The sequence below is a fragment of the Ochotona curzoniae genome, unplaced genomic scaffold (assembly GCF_017591425.1).
Source record: "Ochotona curzoniae isolate NIBS_2020 unplaced genomic scaffold, NIBS_Ocur_1.0 contig_908, whole genome shotgun sequence".
NCBI classification, from domain to species: Eukaryota; Metazoa; Chordata; class Mammalia; order Lagomorpha; family Ochotonidae; genus Ochotona; species Ochotona curzoniae.
In genome coordinates, this window is record NW_024466607.1 from 23003533 (window position 1) to 23023231 (window position 19699).

At 40.2% G+C, this 19699-nt stretch overlaps 1 protein-coding gene across 1 annotated transcript in view; it reads right to left on the reverse strand.

Annotated features, from left to right (window-relative positions):
- Window positions 1-19699, reverse strand: part of FHIT (fragile histidine triad diadenosine triphosphatase) — a 1216856-nt gene that overhangs the window by 172514 nt on the left and 1024643 nt on the right. Inside the window, exon 7 of the mRNA XM_040994745.1 lies at window positions 603-671. Within this exon, the coding sequence (XP_040850679.1) occupies window positions 603-671 (69 nt within the window). The remainder of the gene's footprint in view (window positions 1-602; window positions 672-19699) is intronic.

Consider the following 19699-nt stretch of genomic DNA (forward strand, 5'->3'; position numbering starts at 1 on the left):
GTAACATAACACAGCAAAAATTCTTACTTACCTCGACCTGAATGAGTAGGTCAACCAAAATCATCTATGGATACAGCTATCTTTGAAGAGTGAACTGCCAACCAGTAAACTATAAACTGCTAAACTGTTTATGATAAAGGGTTAGACTCACATCATTCAAACCAGTAATAATAATTCAACAACCCACTTTAAATACATTCTATTTGGAAAGACAAGTTAAGTTTCAAAGTGTAAGCTTAATGGTAGCATTTGGGTGAAAGATTTATAGTCAAGTGGCTTGATTTCCATTGGCAATACAGATTGTTCTATTGAAACTCTGGGCCACAGCTCCATGCAAATCTTCAATGTTCTGGTAAATGTCAAAATAGAAATCATGGGGATACCTGTTTTCCTCTAGGTGTCATTGAAAAAGAGAAATCATTACGATCCGTTTGTCTTGGCAACTTCCCAGGTGGCTGGGTGGAATCCATTTAAGACCATAGTCAAGGTGAAACCAGATTGATTTGGTTGATTTCATCAAACATTGAGCCCTTATGATCAAGCAATAAGTCCCTGTGACAGGCTCTGTGATCAAACAATAACATCAGAGAGAGCAGACTCACCTCATCATAGATGCTGTCATTTCTGCGAAAGTCTCCAGCCTTCCTGGGAAGAATGTGGACATGAACGTGCTGAAAATGAACAAGACAGGAAAAAACACAGCGTGATTATCTCCCCACATATTTTTAGACTTGACAGTGATGCTTTCATGAAGTCCAATTATTCCACACTTGTTTGTGTTGGATTGTTTTTTTCAGAGGAAGAAGATGTTCATCTTTAGTAACTGTATATGAAATCTGCTGAGACAGAAAAAGGCACAAACAGGAGAGAACAACTAAGTGGCACACAGGAGCGCCTGAGTGGAATGCCAGAGTGTTTTAGGGAGCCCGTGGAATTATTCATACTTATCAGCCTAGGTGGTATTTAGCTGCCGTTTTGAAATAACAGTGCATCATAAAAGCTGACCACTGCAACTCTGAAAGCGACAAGAAGTAAGAATTGGCTTACAAAGAACTGCATGAGTAAACAATGAATGATTGAGTGGAAGAAGTGCTGGGGGCAGAATTATAGCATCAGAGTGATAAATAGCAATCACGTGCTATAAGATTAAAAGTTCTCATTTACTAAGGTTTTATGAAAAGCCAATCTCTGTGCTTGAGATTATTCATTCAATACTAAACCTCTCATGAGGCAGGCTCCACTATGATCTCTAATACCAGGTAAGGAAATGGATATTCGCAGAGATCTGTAACCCCACAGGTGTGTTACACAGGAAGTGAAGTCTCCTGGCTCTTGTGTCTGCATGCTTAATCAGCGCATGCATGAATGTGTAAAGTTCATCTTTGAAACAGCCTGATTCTCTACTCAAGCAGAGCATTCAGGTAATACACACAGTAATGTTATTAGGCAGACATTGTGAATCAGGGCTCACGGCGTATCTAATTCAATATATTCTTCAAGGCTAAACTGCCACTTGAAAGTTTCCTTCCTAAATAGCCTCGATCACACCTCAGCTCAAGTTAAACCTTATTTCTGCCCTTATGTGGCATTCCATGTTCATGATAAAGAATGGGAAAATGAAAAAGCCCACACATGGGGAGGCAGCCAAAGAATCAAACCTCATCCCTCATCCTGGCCACCCCTTCTTGCTGACTGTGGTAGACCTTAAAGCTCCAAAGGGACTCCAGAAGATGTAAGATGAAGTTATCTCCATGGCTTTGTTCTCCAGGTAGGGAGAAACAGCATGCTATGAGAACAGGTGCATAGGGCAAGGCAGCCCAAGGGGAACAAATCAGAGAGGAGTTCTGCCTCAGATCCCTAAGCACATAGACCCCAAAGGCTAACAAACTTGAACCAGAACACATTGCAGCGGATTGTGCAGTCAGTTATGGATCTCTCAGCAACTGGGTCAAATGCATCCTTAAGTTCCAAAGACAAAGAGAGCCCAGGGAGAGAACTGAAACAAAGTACGAAAAACAAAACCTAGCCACAGAACAACACCCCTAAGAGAATGCCATTGAATTTCAAGCACAGGTTGACTTGCAATCAATGTGCCCACCAAGAAAGTTACTATATTAGAAGCAGATAGTCCACCCTCAGAATCAAGCTTCCTTACCCAATCTTTACTTCTAAACCTTACTGTCTTTTTTTCCCCCTCCTCCCTTTTCTCATCTCCTTTCTTTTCCCAACCACCAATCCATCATCTGTTTACCCTTTCTAGCAATCAGTGTTTCCACTGCAACATCCTGCAGCAAAAGTATACAATGAAAACCCTGGACCTACTACATCTTTTTTTTTTTTTTTGGAAAGGTGGATATACAGAGAGGAGGGACAGAGAGGAAGCTCTTCCATCTGATGGTTCACTCCCCAAGTGACCACAACAGTTGGAGCTGAGCCTATCCAAAGCCAGGAGCCAGAAGCTCTTCCAGGTCTCCAACCTCTACTACTAACACGTGACTGGCTGCTAACTGACACTAGGCGAGCCTCGGGGTTCCAGCCAGGCCCCTGGCACCTCTCCTTCCCTTGTTTTTCTGGGTTTAGAGTTGATGGCTATCTCTACAGGCTCTGTTACCAGTGAAGCCTGGAAATGCCACTCCTGATCGTTGGCAACCACTCAAACTTACTGTGACACTGAAGACTGTAAAGAGCTCACTGTAAAGGTGATTTTTCCGAAGGGCAGGGAGATTTCAACCCAGCCAGCTATCTTGACATAAATTCTTAAGTGACAGGCTGATCACACAGCCCTGACAACAGACTCGGTTTCTGAGAACAGGAAAATCATGAGAAAGCCAGCTCAAAGCCTCGCTGTGAGGGAGGAACAGCATCAAGGCGATGTTCCACTACATTGACAGACCGGAAAAAAAAAAAAAAGCTATGGTTACCAAAGACTGGGGATAATATGACGTAATTTCTTCAGGGTGATTACACATAAAGTCATGGTGATCACCCCTTAGTTTTCTAAATGCTGATAAATCACTGATGTAATAAAGCATTCCACAAATCTTCTAGGGATTGCAGTTTACTACTCCTTGAGTTACAAGAGGACTTTAAAATGTCTCATGATACTTTCCATACCACAATAGTCTTCACAAATAACACTCCACAATGCTCATAGCATAGTAAAGTATCCAAGCCATCCAGAACAAAACAAAACAAAAAAATAGACTTGCCACGAGTAATTATCTGGAAACTCAGTTGAGTATGGGGTCTCAGCTCTTTAGTCACATAACATTTATGTGTGTTTTTTAAAAATTGACATTCCTTCATTCAAAAATATATATTGCCTAGTGCTATTCCTTCAAACAACCAAAGATGTAGTGATTTTAATAAAAACCACTCTGTTTCCAGAGAGGTTATATTCCAGTGGACAACCTTGAAAATAAACTAGTAAATGAATAAACATAATTTATTGTCGGGGGAAATGAATTGATTAAAGAAAAATATAGGAAGACAAAGATAATGGGTGAGAACTGGGACACTCCAGCATTTGAAATTTGGGAAGAGAAATAGATGTCCACTTAAGGACATGAGGAGAGGCAAAATTCCAACAGCCTACGAGAGAAATGATTCCAAGAAGGATGGTATCATGCACAGTGTCAAACATCATAAAAAAACTGAAACTGGTTTCACCCAAGCTGGGGGGACAAAACTGAGACACACAGAAAAAGAAGACCAACAGAAGTGTACAGAAAATCCCATGATGCACTCCTTCATACCCACCAGGCAAAGGATAGCCCTAAGGTACAACCAAGTGGTGATGAGGAATGTGGGGAACTGGGACCCTGATGCACTGCTGGTGGGATGTAAGATGATATAACTGACAGCCTGGGAATGTTAAACGCTGTATATGGAGTTACACTGTGGCCCAGGATTCTGTTCCTAGCATAAAGTTGAGAGAACCAAAAACAGACCTACACAAAAACATGTGTAGAGGCTTGCAGCAGCATCCTTCTCTAAAAAGTGAAAACGATTGAAATGATTATCAGGGATGAAAAGATAAACACAACATGGCCTATTAAGATCAGACTGTGATGTGGTCAGAACAAGGAGTGAAGTCCTGCTAACTGAGAGTATTATACAATTCCATTTACTAAATGTCCAGACCAGGAAAATTCATGCAGAAATAAGGGTTTCTGGGGGGTACGGGGTATGAAGAGTCGCTGTTAATAGGCACAAGAATGGGCTCTGTTTGCACCACTGGCATAAGGATACCAGCTCATGACCCCGCTACTCTACTTGAGATACGACTCCCTATTTGTTTGTGGCTGGAAAGGCAGCAGAGGATGGCCCAGGTCCTTGGGCCCCTGCATTCATGCGGGAGACCCCAAGGAAGCTCTAAGCTCCTGGCTCCAGGCTATGGACAGGCTCAGCTTTAGTCACTGTGGCCATTTTGGGAGTAATCCAGTGAACTTGGAAGATCCCTGTCTCCCCTTTGCTGTGTGAAACTCTTGTCTTTCACACAAAAACAAAATAAATCCTTTTTTAAAAAACAAACACAGGCTTTTGCTTTGGGGATAACGATTATATTTTAGAATTCTTTAGTGATAACTGTTAAACAACTTTGTGAATATACTAAAATATTGAATTATACATATTAGTAGGGAAAATTTTATTAGATGTAAGTTGTATCTCACCAGAATTGCTAAAAACAATAACATATCACAATGGGTATCAGAACCAGGGAAGGTGAGGAAGAAGAGAAACAGGAAGTACTGCCAGCAGGGCCCCAGATTCTCCTTTCCTGCATGTGGATACCCTTGTTTTTGCAAGAGTGACGGGGGCTACTTCACGGAGCATGGATACCTTCTGTCCTTGTCAACTAAAGCACACTGCAATCCAGTTATATGGGGTCAAGTCGCAGAAGAGAAAGCTACAGAACTATTCCATGATGTGACCAATATACTGAGACCTTTATCATTTGCCTCCAGCTGACTAATTCCCCTCCCCGACATCAGCCCATGAGAAACTGTAGAAGGCAGGTCTGGTTTTTAGAGAACAACTAGAAAATGTCAGAGGAGGAAGGTAAAGGTCTTTCTCATGATGTTCCTGTCCTGATTCCTATCCTGGGAATGTTAGGTGACATGGTGAACCTTGGAAGAAAAATAACCTTTGTAGATCAATAGTTTACTAAGCAACTAACCTTAAAATTTAGAGAATAACTTTGATTACCTAGACTCTCTCAAAGTCATCACAACAGTTGATACAAGTGGAAGATGGTGGGGTGGACATGGGGACACATTTTACAAGCTGCCATTCAGGACATCACATCCCATGTCAAAGGGTTGGTTTGAATCCTAGTTATTGATCCAGTCCCCTGCTCATGTGCTCACTGCAGTTGATGATGGCCCAAGTGTTTAGATCTTGGCGTGCAGGCAGGAGACCTGGTTGGAAATCCATGGAAATCCTAGTCTCCAGTCTGATCCAGTCCTGGTATGCTGCACCCATGGAGGATGGGGGCATGTGCAGCAGCAGATGGAAGACCTCTCGCTCTCACACACACACAGACTTACTCACTTTCTTTCCCTGCCACTCTACCTTTCAAGCAAACAAAATATTCTTTAAAATAAAAATTGAAGAGGATAAACATCATAAAAAATGCAAAACATTATGCCTCAAAGAATATAAACAAAAATATAAAAAGCTATGTAATGGGCTGGAAAAAAAATTCTTGTCAATGTACTTATGTGATAATTTCTGTCTACAGCACATGAAAAGCAATTAAAACTTAAAATGCAAAGTAATACAAATCTTAAATGAGCAAAGGGTATAAAGAGACATATCTCTCTTTAAACAAGATGTACAAATGAACAATAAGCACATGAAAAGATGTTCAAGAGCCTTAGCCCAAAACCCAATGATAATCCACTTTCCATGCCCTAGAGTACCATAACATTCCTTTTTAAAAAAAAAAAAAACAAATGTTGGTTACTGGAGAAATCAGAGAAAATGGACCCCTTACACAGACTGGTATGACTAAAATGGCCCTACAACTTTGCAAAATATTTTGGGCATTCAAGGTTAACTACATAACCCACACACTAAACGAGCAACAATTTGTTTTGATGCAGAAAACAAAAGCCTTTCTGGTTTCTTTTTGTTTGTTTGTTGTGTAACTTGCCTATTTTTCTCAACTCCACAACTGACTTTTATGAAGCTAATGTTATTCTACAAATTTTTCAGGTAAGGGAATAGTGACACAATTCCCGTTTATTGTTCTTTCTTTGGATAATGACCAGAAGCTCTTAGTGTGGACTTGTCAACTTGTATTTATACAGTAAAATTACTGACATGTTCTGGTTATCAAAGCAAAATTATACACAGCACAGAAAATCTGGGAGACAGAAAAACATACAGGAGAGAATTTAGGTCAACAGTAAATCTCAGAACGAAGCGGTAACAACAAACCCTTTTCTTCATGAAGAGAAATACACTCGATAGAAATAAATACTCTTTATAGTCTAAGATGCTTTAGAAGTAAACCCTGAATCAAAGGTACAAATACAAGCATTTTATGTGGCAGGTGATCCCTGGACACATCTATTACCAAGTGTGGCTCTAGCAGACAGAAAATAAAGAATTGTTATCAAATAATTATTCCTTTGAGAGACCAGAACCATGTCCTTGCTTGAGAATCCTAGAAAACAGAGCTAAGCATTCACCTTGGAATCAATCCATTTAAGGGGTAAGGGTACTGGGGTATCTATACCCTAACTTTTGTCCCCACTGGTTGAAAATTGTTCCTGGGAGGCACTCAACCATTAACATCATTCCTTTCTCCTCCTGTGAAGAGAAGACATGCTACCCAGAGAGGCATTATCAGTGGTGTCCAAACCACAAGTCACAAAGTCTAAGAATGAATGTCCAGGACAGACCTGGGGTGCCCACTACAGAGTGGGGCCAGGCCCTCTCCACAAGGGAAGGCAGAAGACTTTAATCCCCAGAGCAACTTGACCTTTACCTGTTTCTGTGCCAGATATCACCCCCACAAAAAACTGACCTCTAACAGAAGACTCTATTATCAAAAATAAGCAAAATGTCTGAAAACCATTAGGAATGAAAACTGAAAAAAAATGCCCCCTTTAAGACATTCAGCAAACAATTACAGGGCTGAGACCAGAACCTCCAACTGACTTGTCTACATCTCACTTGTGTGATCTAAGATCATGGCAAATTAGAAAAGAAGCCTGGCATGCGATTCTCTCAAACACCTCTCAAACACCTCACCCTTCATATGGGCAAAAACTTTTATCCTAGCATATGTAGATTATCCTATAGATGACAGGAAGTGGGTAGATAGACAAGACGCTTAGGCAAACACTGGCATATTCTGAGTCTGTACATTCTAGCAATAAGCACAATACGTAGGAGCTATAACGATACAGTTGACACACTGAGAATGCTCTAAGGAGGTAGGCCAGGTTCAGCAGCAAGCTTTGCTGAACCCGTGACGACACACGGTCACGTGTCCAAAGGCAGGGAGACAGTGAGAGTTCAGCACCTATTCTCAATGATTTCTTTCTGCAGATAAAGGGAAATAATCTATCAGTTTAGCTTTCACAAAACAAAGGAAACCTGCCCAAATTGTCCCATTGAAGTTTGGGAACTGAAAGGGAAAAATGAAAAAGTAAAAAGAAAAGAAACAAAAAGAAAATTCAGTTCCATTTCCAAAAAAAAAAAAAAAATCAAACCCCAAAATCTGAAGACACAACTCCCTGCCAGACTACGCAGAGACCCGAGGGAGTTTTGTGGCTTAACAATTGTGTTTTTCAGTCGTACATCACTGGCAGGGCTCCGATGGTGAGTTGGAATAATACATCATGCGAAGGATGGTGCTCGGGTGATCTATAAGTGCCGTACATCATGTAAGCACCGCAGCACTGATGATGCATTGCTCCAACCCACAATGAGAGCTCAAAGGAGCTTTTAGCAACTAGACAGTTTTAAATTTCAGATTTTCTAAAAATTAAGCTCTTTCCAAGTCAAATGAAGGCAGGATAATGGAATCTGATATACCAAAAAGTCACTGAACTCTGACAGGCTTCCTATAGGTCTTTTCCTTTTGGCTTGGCACTCAGGAAGGAGTGCCAACAGGCTCTTTTTCAAAGCCTCCCTCCAGCAGAACAGGAACCCAGGCAAGTGAGCAAACACCAGCGAGCGTCCGAGCAGTGATTTTACCCCTGAGTTTCCTCCATCTTTTCTGCTGGGAGCATGCACGGTTAATCAGTGTCCCAAGCAATACACTGCATGAGATACAGGGATAGGCACTGGAAAGATCCAAATGCATTTTTGTTTGTTTGTTTTCTTTGTTAAGAAGCTCTTCCACTGAAATTCAGAACAAAAGAACAGATACAAAGTCGACCAAACTCCTTCCTCTTTGCTCATAAACTCCAAACAGAGCATGGGGGAGAAGTACATACTGTTATCATTTTTCTTTGTAAAACACAGGAAGCAATGATTGCCAATGAAGGGGGAAAAAACAAAAAGTGAGTACCATATGGGTCTCTCACCCAGAGGACAACACAAGAGCATTAGTTGCCGTCACCTTTGCAGTTTCAATGACATGTCTGCAAGAGGGTAATGAGGCTTAGAAGAATGTACCCACTTTGTTTAAAAACCACTCGCTTCTCAGGGCAAAGCAATCACTATCGATTAAGAAAGCAGGTGTTGGGACAACTTCTCCTTCTTTATTTTAAATCCCACTGCAATAAACACAACAAAATGAGAAATCTCCCTACTGCTTCTGTAATAGACCCAAGCAGGAACAGCCAGAGACAATTGCATTTCAAGTGACTTCTTCCACTTTCCTGTGCTAAGTGAATTAATGGAAAGAGCCAGGGTAGACTAACTACCACATGGAGATCAACGTGTGGGAACGGGGGATTGGCACAGTCTCCTTTTCCATTAGCTTGCCTCTGATTTTTTTTTTTTTGTCATTCCCTCAGCTTCCTTCTGGAGATTCTCTCAAATGACTATAGATTTTCAGTGTCCAGCCTTCCCTCACCCCAATCCCACGCACTTCCAAGGGTAGAACATCCTATTTCCAACTAACAGAAACATTCGCTGTCTCAACAAACAAACAAAAAACTGAGGCTTATTTTCTCACAAAGCAGTGAACAAAATGCAGGAGAGTACTCCAAAAAATTCATGGAAGAGTGGAAATAGAAGATGAATTCGTGAAATCTAGCATAGATTTTTGTGAGTCTTTGGAAGATCTCTCATATGCAAAAATGTTTGCACCAAAGCAGACATCTTTTAATCCTACTTTCCATGAACTTTTTGAAGTACCCTATAATTTTAGTCACAAACATCACAGAAATGAATGCACTACCCACAGCTCTGAGGCTATACGCTGAATAATACAAGTGAGGCAGGCTGTGCATTTAACAAGATTTGAGCTCTTTCACAGGCTGCTAAATAAATTCCCCACAATTAGCTTACCTCTTTTCAAGAACAAGTAGAAAAAGCACTGAATTATTCCTTTCGAATAAGGCAAAAAAAAAGTTTTATTTACATATCTATAGTAATATCACATCATTTTCCTACCTATCATTAGGTTATGATCAGTTATGATACTAACAATCATTTATATGAAAACATATTAGGAACTCTGTGTGTGTGTGTGTGTGTGTGTGTGTGTGTGTGTGTATTAACATCTCTGCCTAAACACTATGAAATAGAAACTGATAATGTGTTTGTTTGTTTCCAATAAGCAAACTAAGACTTATTGGGATTAAGCAATTTGTGCAAAGACACCAAGCTATTTAAAGTAGCAAAACAGGTAATATGCCAGGTGCATAGGATGTTGAATTTCATCTTTGCAGGGCTCTATCATTTCTCAATTAAATAATCAGTACAGCACAACTGTGTGTTCTGGTTCATTTGAGGCAGTCCAGATTTAGCTTGTAGTAATGGGCCGATCAGTGTCATTGCAAATAGTACCTTCCTTCACTCTCAGAAGTTTTGCTGTGGTTGATAAATCATGTCATTTTCATAACTAGTAATATATTTGCAAGCTGAAAAAAAAAACTTAATTCTTCTAGCTCTAAGTGTTATTCTATCACTTTCGGATGGAAAAGCCAAGAAGAAAGAAAATGAAGAGGAAAAAAAGGCTCTCATGAAGTTCTTCACCTGGGCGACTAACTCTAACTATCATTATACTTGATTATATCTGTAGTGTGTCAAAGCAAAAGGAATGGGAGGGAAGAGAAATACACTAACACAGGGACATTAAAGTTACGAAAAAAAATAAAAGTTCCCATAACTTCTCAAGTTGAGTATTGTTTACTTTTATCACTGTAAGAAGCAGCAGTTATCCTGGTATCATTTTGTAAGCCCTTACTACATACTATGTACCTTATGCCAGGAAAGAAAATAAGCAATTTATCTGCAAAATCACTCATCAAAAGTTGATAGACATGATCAAAACTGTTGTTATCCTTAATTAATAGATGCAAAAACTGAAGCCAAATGAGTGGAAATGAACAACACTGCTTAACTCCAAGCCTAAACTCACGGCCAGGACTCCACTATCAACAAAGATTTTGCTGAAGTTCCTTGCCTACTTCCATACAAGCTATTCCTTTAGGATTTTCCGTTCTTTTACAAGAGGATCTCAGGAAAGGCAAAAGATCTTCAACATATTTGAGATTCAATCCTATGTTATAATATCAATAGGGTATTATTTTTGGTCTCATGGTTGGTTTTCAGTGATAAAACAAGTTAATAAAGTCAGTTAGCAAGAAGGGAGTAGAAATTCTAGTAACATCCTGAAAGAAACTGACAAACACTATGTCCCCTCATCTTAACGTGTGTGTGTGTGTGTGTGTGTGTGTGTATGCGCGCACGCATAAAAGGGTTCAACCTTTAAAGAGCCACTCTGATCATACTTGGCACATCTTTCTTCCCCCTTGAAAATTATCTTCTAACCAAAAGGGAAGTTTAAAGGTCTTGTCTTTCAGGCTCACATGGATGCTTAAAAAAAAAAAAAAGAAAAAGAAAAAAAAGACTCCTCAGACACACACTCCAGTCTCTGGAGCAATGGCTTGTCCTCCACTCAACATTGCAAGGACAGCCAAAGGGACACCTGCTCAGTACTGACTTCGGTGAAGAGCCATTGCTGTTCTCTTTCGGGAAAGAAGTGTAAGACCTTGCTTTCTCTGAGTAGCTTCTACCCTTCCCAAATGAATTCCAAATGTTTCCTTTTCTAGAAAGAACATTAAGAATATGTATATTACTTTTATTTATATACCATATTGGCACATAAATCTATATAGTTATTCCCTACGGGGATCTTTCTGTTGGGAATACAATAAAGGATCTGGATGCAAATGAAGCAATGATGCCATTTTTCCTTGTCTTACTCATTTGGTGACAAATGCATGTTGCTTTACTGTTTGCCATACCGATAATTACAGTTCTTTAATTTATGTTTCAATAAAGTGCAAAATAATAAACGTTTACTGCTCCATGAATAAACATTCAAATGAAGCTTCTAATGGAGGTTACATGTTTCAAAGCAGCTCGGTGGCTTTCCAGAAATCTTGCCCTCTACTTAATGAGTGTCATTTCCATAATCTGTGCATTATTACTTAAGCCTCCCTTTAGGAACATTTTGCAAAGCAAAAATGTGTGAAATATTATCAGACAAAAGGGGGGAAAGTCTTAAAAGGATTAGGAACTTGTTCTGTTAAAGGCAAGGGACAAGGCTTTATGTCCTTCTGGAGGAAAAGAGCCATTACGGAGCCAGCACGCTTTCTAATCAATGTTCAGGCTGGGTGCATCTCCACATCAGTGTTTGACTAAGGTCTGGCTTGCAGAAAAGTGATGAGAAATCCCCAGAAAGCAGTCATGAAGAGAGAGCTTGTGCTGAATCCATTTCTAGTGCTAACAAAGAGACTAGGAAGGAGAATTACCAACACAGGAAGGCCAGGATACAGGTGACTCTCCTGGATGTGCAAACAGCAAAAAAAAAAAAAAAAGTTTTGTGTATTAACCTGTCACCATCAAGTAAATGATTTCAAATAAAATCCCAACCCGAGCATTCCATCAGTTGTGTCAGACATTATTTTCAGCATGCGTCAGATTTTAGGAAAATTAATATAATTTTATGTCATTATCATTTCAAAAGGTTAATCCATTTCGAATAATTTTTTCAAATGGTATTCTACAAAGCAGGCATTTTTTAAAATAACCAAAGCATAATGATATTTTTTCTCTCTTTGTCTAACAGCTTCAAGTAGATTGTTTAACTTGAGGGAGAAAAAAAAAATCAGGTGGCATCAAGAAACACTGACCCTTCACAGTGCAGGAAGGTCAGATGCTTGCTTTCACTGGGCAGTGATGAAAGCTGCTAAGTGACAGGCTGTCACATGTCACAACATGTCAGCCTGCTTGGGTAGAAGGCTGGCATGATTTTTCTAAACCTTGTCAGGTGGCACTAATTTTACTTACAAGTCATGTTTCTTTAGTATGAATAAGTAGTGCCAAGTCAGCATGTGACATTTTCAGATGTGGGAGTGTCTGGCCTTAGCAGTTCAAATGGCACCATCCCAACTCAGAAAGGCTCCTTTCAACACTCAGTGCTGGATGTTAACCCCAGCTTCCTGTAGACCTTGGGAGATCAGTGGGGTAGTTCAACTAATTGGGCTTCTCTCATCCAGGGGAGGGGGCTGAGTTGAGCTTCCAGCTCCAGTCCCAGCCATTGTAGGCATCTGTTGAGTGAATCAGCAGAGGGAAGCTGTCTCCCTCCCATCCTTTCTCTGTCTCTGTTTAACCTCCTTCCCTTTGTCCCCTGCCATATATTTTAAAGGGCAGCACTTTGAGACTGCTGTTGTTTAACACAGAAATGAGAGTCAGCAGCTGAAAGTTCCAGAGAGAAGCTCTTCTTCTACTATCTTATGATTTGCTATGAGAAATTCATGCGTTGCTTTGACTGTTACTGCAAAATCATTCAAATGAACATTATCGCTTCTCAACACGAAAAGAATATAAGATTTTCACCATTTCAATATGGCTATTTTCACATCTGATTCAACAGAATAAAACAGTCAGCATAAATAGAATTTGTGTGATCCAAATTGTATCGTTTTTCCACTGAATCTTTTTTTTTTCGTTTTGCACATCCTGTTTTCCTCTTAGTACATATGCTTCTCAATTTTCAACATTCCTGAATTAGAAATAGGCAGAACCATCTTTTTCAGAGTTGCATACTCCATCTAATTCAAGTGAGTTAGGATTCATTTTAGAGTCGGACATTTGACTCTAAGAGCATGTGTCCTGATCTTTTGGGATGAGACAAATCTCAACTTACATGGATACAAAATGGAACTGTTGCTTCCTGTAGGAGTTCTACCAGCTACAAAAACACATGATCATTGAAATCCTCATCTTGTACAGATAGCCACAACTCCATGTGTGTTGCAGTGTTATGCACAAAGGTCAAGATTCAGAACCACCTAAACGTCTGTCATCAGATGAGGATAAACAAAACACAATGGCTGATTATGCATTAGGGTTATTATCTAGAACTTTCAAGGTGCTGCTGCCACTTGCCACAACAGCTGAACCCAGAGAATACATGCTAAGTGAAATAAGGCAAATACAGGGAAGAAAAGCATTGCCAGCTCCTGTTTACATATGCAGTGGAAGGGGAAGAAGTCAAACACACAGAGGCAGCAAAGAAAACAATGGAACAGAGAAGAAGGGGTTGGGGAATTTTTTGAGGATATTTAAAGAGTTTATAAAATTGAGTTAAAAGATAAATGAAGCACAAAAATATTTTTCCTGCTGACACATATGAAATATTAAAAGTGTTCAGGAAATCAAGTATTATGAAAAACTAGGCATAGATATTTTAACTTGGTGTGAAAGTAATCTTATCTTTTAATTCTATTTTTTTCATAAACTTCATGAAGTAATAGAAATATAAAATGAACCTGTCTAGAGATCTATATACAACATAACCACTACTGGTAATACATTTTAGGGATTTAAGTAGATTTTAGTTGTCCTCACCACAAAAAAAAAAGCAAACAAAACCAGTAACCATCTAGGAATCAGAATATGTCAGTTGACTTCACCAGAGTAACTGCTTTACTATTTATGTGTGTCATACATATGTATCATACATGTCATTATGGTGCTTGCCTTTAATACACACAAAAAGTTACTTCAACATAAACAGAGCACTTTACTTTCATAAATGTGATTTCTTTTAAAGTAACCACTGTGAAATTTATAGTGAAACCCACCCCCTATCAACTCCCTGGGAACACATGAGCACTGGTTTGTGCGTTTAAAACAGGATAAATTGCTCCGATTAGGCCAATGATCCTGAGTTTTATAGGGACCGCTTAAATCATCCCTCAGTATGGGTCTAGAATGATGGTGCTGGGAATATCCAGAGGGTCGCATATCATCTGTGCCTGGCTCCCACACAGGGAGCCCGGGAGATTTGCGGGACACTGTCTGGTAGCTTTGAGGCATAAACAATGAATACTACGAAGGCAATAATAAATTTTTTATAAAGAAACAGACAGCGGGGAAAGCCCTGGAACCAAGCCTCATTTTTCCATCCGATACTTCATCGTCCAAGGTCCAATGAGGCAAAGTGACTCCAGCAACAGTGCCCAGAGATGAGGTCTTTGAAGGAGCCGCATTTGTTTCCCTTCTGAGTGATTTCATTGACTCCCAATCTAGAAAGGAGCCTATACCAACTTCTGCCTGTGTGGCTCACTGGGGACTAACTGGTAAACTGATGATACACAGCATCATATCATTTGGTTGAAGTTATAGTAGAGTCAATGACAACTCTAACTTGCCAGGAATATGTTCACAAACTGCACATTTATAGCAGTAGAGTCCTTTGAGGAACGTTTAGTATGGATGCCCCCTCATGGTATGGGTCAGAACCTGCAGTGCAGGAGGTGAGGTGAGGTGAAGAGTTCATAATGATTTTCCAATGCCTTTTAACCTGTAAAATTAATATTTGGTCAAAAAGGCCATACCGAGGTTGACTGTGTAGTTGACTTGTAGAAAAATAAATTGTGTTCATGATGCTGGCTTAAGATACTGCTGAGTTCTGGCTGCTGCCGGTGTTGGCTTAATTTGCTAATGTGTGTAGCCAACAACTGAATTTAAAATGAGTGACATAAAACAGGCCATGCCAGGTTCATGGACATTTTTTAAATCATTTTCGCTCTTGAGAAATGCCATTCCTTCACCAGCACCATCTCTGGGCAATGACCATTGCAGGTGAGATAGTACATGACTGAGAAGTCCTACAGGAGGCAGGAGTATGTCAAGTGTTCTCCTGGGACATGCAGTCAACAAGCTGAGATTTCATAGCAAGGACAGCTTTTACTCTGAGCCCAGTGACATGGGAAGGTTCAGGTCCCTGAGCCTAGGTCATGGGATGACAGTGTACAGCAATATACATATTATGTAGCTCAGCACCTTGGAGCTCCAAATACATCATTTGGAAAATCTACCGATTTTACTGGGTTGCTAAAAGGATAGAGTGACTAGAATTGTAAAATACTCAGAACTAGTACTTAGAACTTTGTAAGCACTGATGTAACTGCCTTTGGCACTACAAATAATGCATTCCTATTACTACTATCATGGATACTATTGTTACCATAACTGCTGCAATACTACTGCTGTATGACCACAAAAACATCTTTCAGATTTTCAAAAAGAAATTCCTGAGATTCATTTCCTTGTAAAAGTCAACTCTCAACTGGTTTTAAAACAATTACTCTTTGGATGCTTAAGTAATACAGCTGAATGGAGCAGACCCCCTCTCTCAGAAGCCTTATGGGACCCTTTACATATGCCAGGTGCACAAAGAAACCTTGAGACTCCCACAGAGCATGGTCTGAAGATCTTGACTTTCAGGGGAGGAAGAATGAACGCAGAGAGAGGACTATCTTTCTTAGCAATGCATATCACTGGGCAGAAGAGCATGGGAATAAAAGTGCCAAGCTCTGAAGTCAGACAACCTGGGGTAAAAATCTTCCATCCTATGCTAAAACACTATAATTCTTGTTTCCAGTGTAACTCTGGGAAAGCTGGTGAACATAACAAAATTTGGGGGTCTGACATTTATACAACAAGTTTAATAAAGCACCTTTTTCCGAGGGCCTCTGAGAGGAATGGATACACAGAAACCTCTCAGAACTGCTCCTGATACCCTAAGAAAATGGCCAATCAAATGAGCCGCTCTTCCAATTATTTTTATCCAGTTCTCTGTTCAAATACTACCTCCATAGTGAAGACCTGTCCACTCCATTAATATAAAAAGCCCTCACCTCAGTGGCTTTTAACCACTTGAAGTTAAAATGGGTATTCATTCACTTTCTAATTTTTCTTTTACTTCTATTCATGCTTAGCACATGAAGGGCTTCTAAGAGATGAGTGTTAAAGAAGTCATTTAAGAGGAATGGTAGGAGGAGGTGAGAGGAAGCCTTATCCCCACTGCTCAAGAAGCTGCAGCACCTCCATTGGATTTCAGACTAAGAGATCTTCATCTTCGAAGTTATAGCAGAAACCAACTCAATGGCATAAACAGCCAACCTTAGTAGCCCTCTCTGCTGTAAAGGCACAAGGTGAGGGCAGGGAGAGGAAGTGAAGAGACAGATTGAGTATGAGCCACCCACAGCCAGGGAACACAGGAAAGTAACAGCAGGAGTAGCAACTCACTCATTTATTCTTTCTTTTTTCTTCTCTCCTATCTCTATATACTTATATTTTGTCCATGTGAAGAGCCTTGTGAAACAGCGTATCCTCTCTTGCCTTAAACCATTGCGTAGCCTTCTGATGAGGGTTGTTATTGAATCGGAGCTGGGATTTTTAAACTGCCTTTGTATTAGCTTTGGAGATCAATGTACTACTTGCATCCAAATACGGCCTCAGAATTCAGACACAACACATGAGATTCAGAAATTCCTTCTAGAAAAGTGAAGTCTTCCATTGAGGATCCAGCAAGGAAGGTACAACTCACTGTGGTACACTAGGAAGGCAACTCCTCCCATTGTTATTTCCTGCTAGCAAATGAGTGAGGCATAATGTGCTTTGTTATGATGATAAAAGCTAGGATAGCACCAGGTATGGGAAGTGGAAATATGTGCATGTGTGGAAGTTACATTATTTTTAAGACACTTACTCTCTTTATGAACCAGTTTATTCCTCAACAATCTGGCTCCACAATGGCATTAAGCCCACAGCTCTGAGATGAGAATCCTCAGGATCTCTGTCTCGTTGCCCAAATGGTCAAGCAACTAGTAGATAACTATTCAGATCACCACCAACCCAAGACAGTTGGCGTCCGTTTCAAGACTGCCTCCATGCTTTGAGTACTCAACCTTTTAGAATCCCCTTCTCCCTCTTGCTCTGCGGGCTGCTAGCCCCAGACTGTAAATCATTACTCAGTTTTTCAACCAGCACTTCTCACAGGGGTTGCACAGAGAGTTTCAACATAGGACTCTGTTACTCTAGGGACAGTCAGAATCCATTACTCTTGTAAACTACCATACACTCTGCATCCTTGCATGCAAATTGGATGTCCCAAATCCAAAACCAGCCCAAGTCTTCTTTCTATCCTCCTAATAGGACTGGCAACAGATTTGGTCAGATTGATGCCTAAATGTTCAAGAAAGGGGCTTATCAAAGGAAACCATGTTTAGAAGACAGGAAACAAACTTCTTAAACAAAACTAAATGGCTGTTCTTCCAGCAAGTCTGGCTTGTATTCCTCCAGAGAGGTCATTTCTAAAACCCCTCAGTGATTCCTTCAAGCCCTCTGCAAACTAATTCTCTTCAACAACTCTACTTTGGTTTTTCTGTGAAAGATGATCTTAGAGTTCAACTGGTTCCAATCAAAATGCTGAATCCACTCTTTTGAGCACATGCCTACCTTCCTATTACACTAGAAAGAAGAAAAGCAAGGTATTACAATAAATCTTTTTGTGTATCCTTGAAAGTCATGCAGCTTTGCTGAGATTTTACTTCTCATAATGGAAGCAGTTGCACAAGACAGGTAGGAAAAAGAAAAAGCAGCAGCATGGGAAAAACAAAGGAAGCGGAGAGAGACTGGGGCTCAGGGCTTAAAGACGGAAAAGGATGAAGAGTACCAAGCATTTGCAGGTTGAAAGAAGTGAAGGAATTTTTAAAATCCCTAGATCAAACAGAGATTAGACAGTTGGATGGGGGACAGGTAAAGACATATTTTCAGGTTCTAATAAGTCAGCATGGAAATTGGAGGGTCATACATCAGAGATGGAAGATGGACAGGTACAGAAACACATGTTCTGTTTGAAAAATCTTCATGCTTCTAACCTTTAAACCCACAAAGCATGAGAAGTGGTGCTTGGGAAACTTCTCTTCAATTAAAACCATTGAGTGTAAACAGAAATAAGACCAACTCAACTTTCCTTGGCTAACTACATAGATGACTTCAAAAAAGCAGCAGGACCATCCTCGCTAGATTCTGGTGGATTCTGCAGCCCTCTCCACTACCAAGAGCAGCCAAGGAGCGGAGAAGAAAACTTATGAGGCTTTCCAAAAGTTTATGGGACAAATTCTATGACAAAATCCACATATGAATTTCATTTTTTGCATGTCTGAATATGCTTATCTGTTAATTCCTTTTCCATGAGCACTTGAATGAAGTCCCCTTGTGTAAGGCTCTATCATGATAATTCGATACCTTAACATAATTTCAAGCCACACCTCTATATAGACTCAAAAGAATTTATACATTATCCAAAGCTACAGGCAACTTAAGGAAGAGGAAGGGTATAAAAATGTAGTTCAAGAGTTAGAATACTTGTATGTGATTCCTCATTCCATCACTTACTCTTTGCATTACATGAAACAAACTACCACAGTTCTCTAGGTCTCCATTTCCTCATCTGGAAGGCAAGTACGGTAATACTTTATACTGCCCCTTTCATGCTTCCTTCTAAGAATTAAAATAAAATTACAGGGCCCAGGATGGTAGCCTAGCAGCTAAAGTCCTCACCTTGAACGCACAAGGGTCACATATGGGCACCAGTTCTAATCCCAGCGGCCCTGTTTCCCATCCAGCTCCCTGTTTGTGACCTGGGAAGGTGGTCCAGGATGGCCCAAAGACTCAGTGTCCTGCACTCATGTGGGAGACCTGGAAGAGGCTCCAAGTTTTTAACTTCAGATTGGCTCAGCTCCAGCCATTGCAGTCAGTTGGGGAGTAAATCAAAGGAGGAAGACCTTCCTCTCTTTCTTTCCTCCTCTCTATATATCTGACTTTGCAATAAAAATACATAAATCTTTAAAAAGTTAAAAAGATAAAATTACAAAAAAACTAAATAGTTAACACAGGCCTAGCAGACAGCAGCTTCTCTAAATGTTAGCTATTATTGTTTTGTAAGTAGTGATTTATCTAAAGATCACTATAGACTCTGGGTAGATGTTTGGCACACGAGTTCAGGCATCACTTGGGATGTTCGCACTGCAGATCAGATTGCCCGAGTTTACGACCCTACCCCACTTCAAGTCAGTCTTCCTGCTCATGTGTCCTCTGGAAGGCAGATGATGACTACGGTTATTTGAGAAGTCCAGATTGAGTTCCAGATTTCAGCCTGGCCTGATCCTGGATGTTGTGGGCATTTGGGGAGTGAACTAGT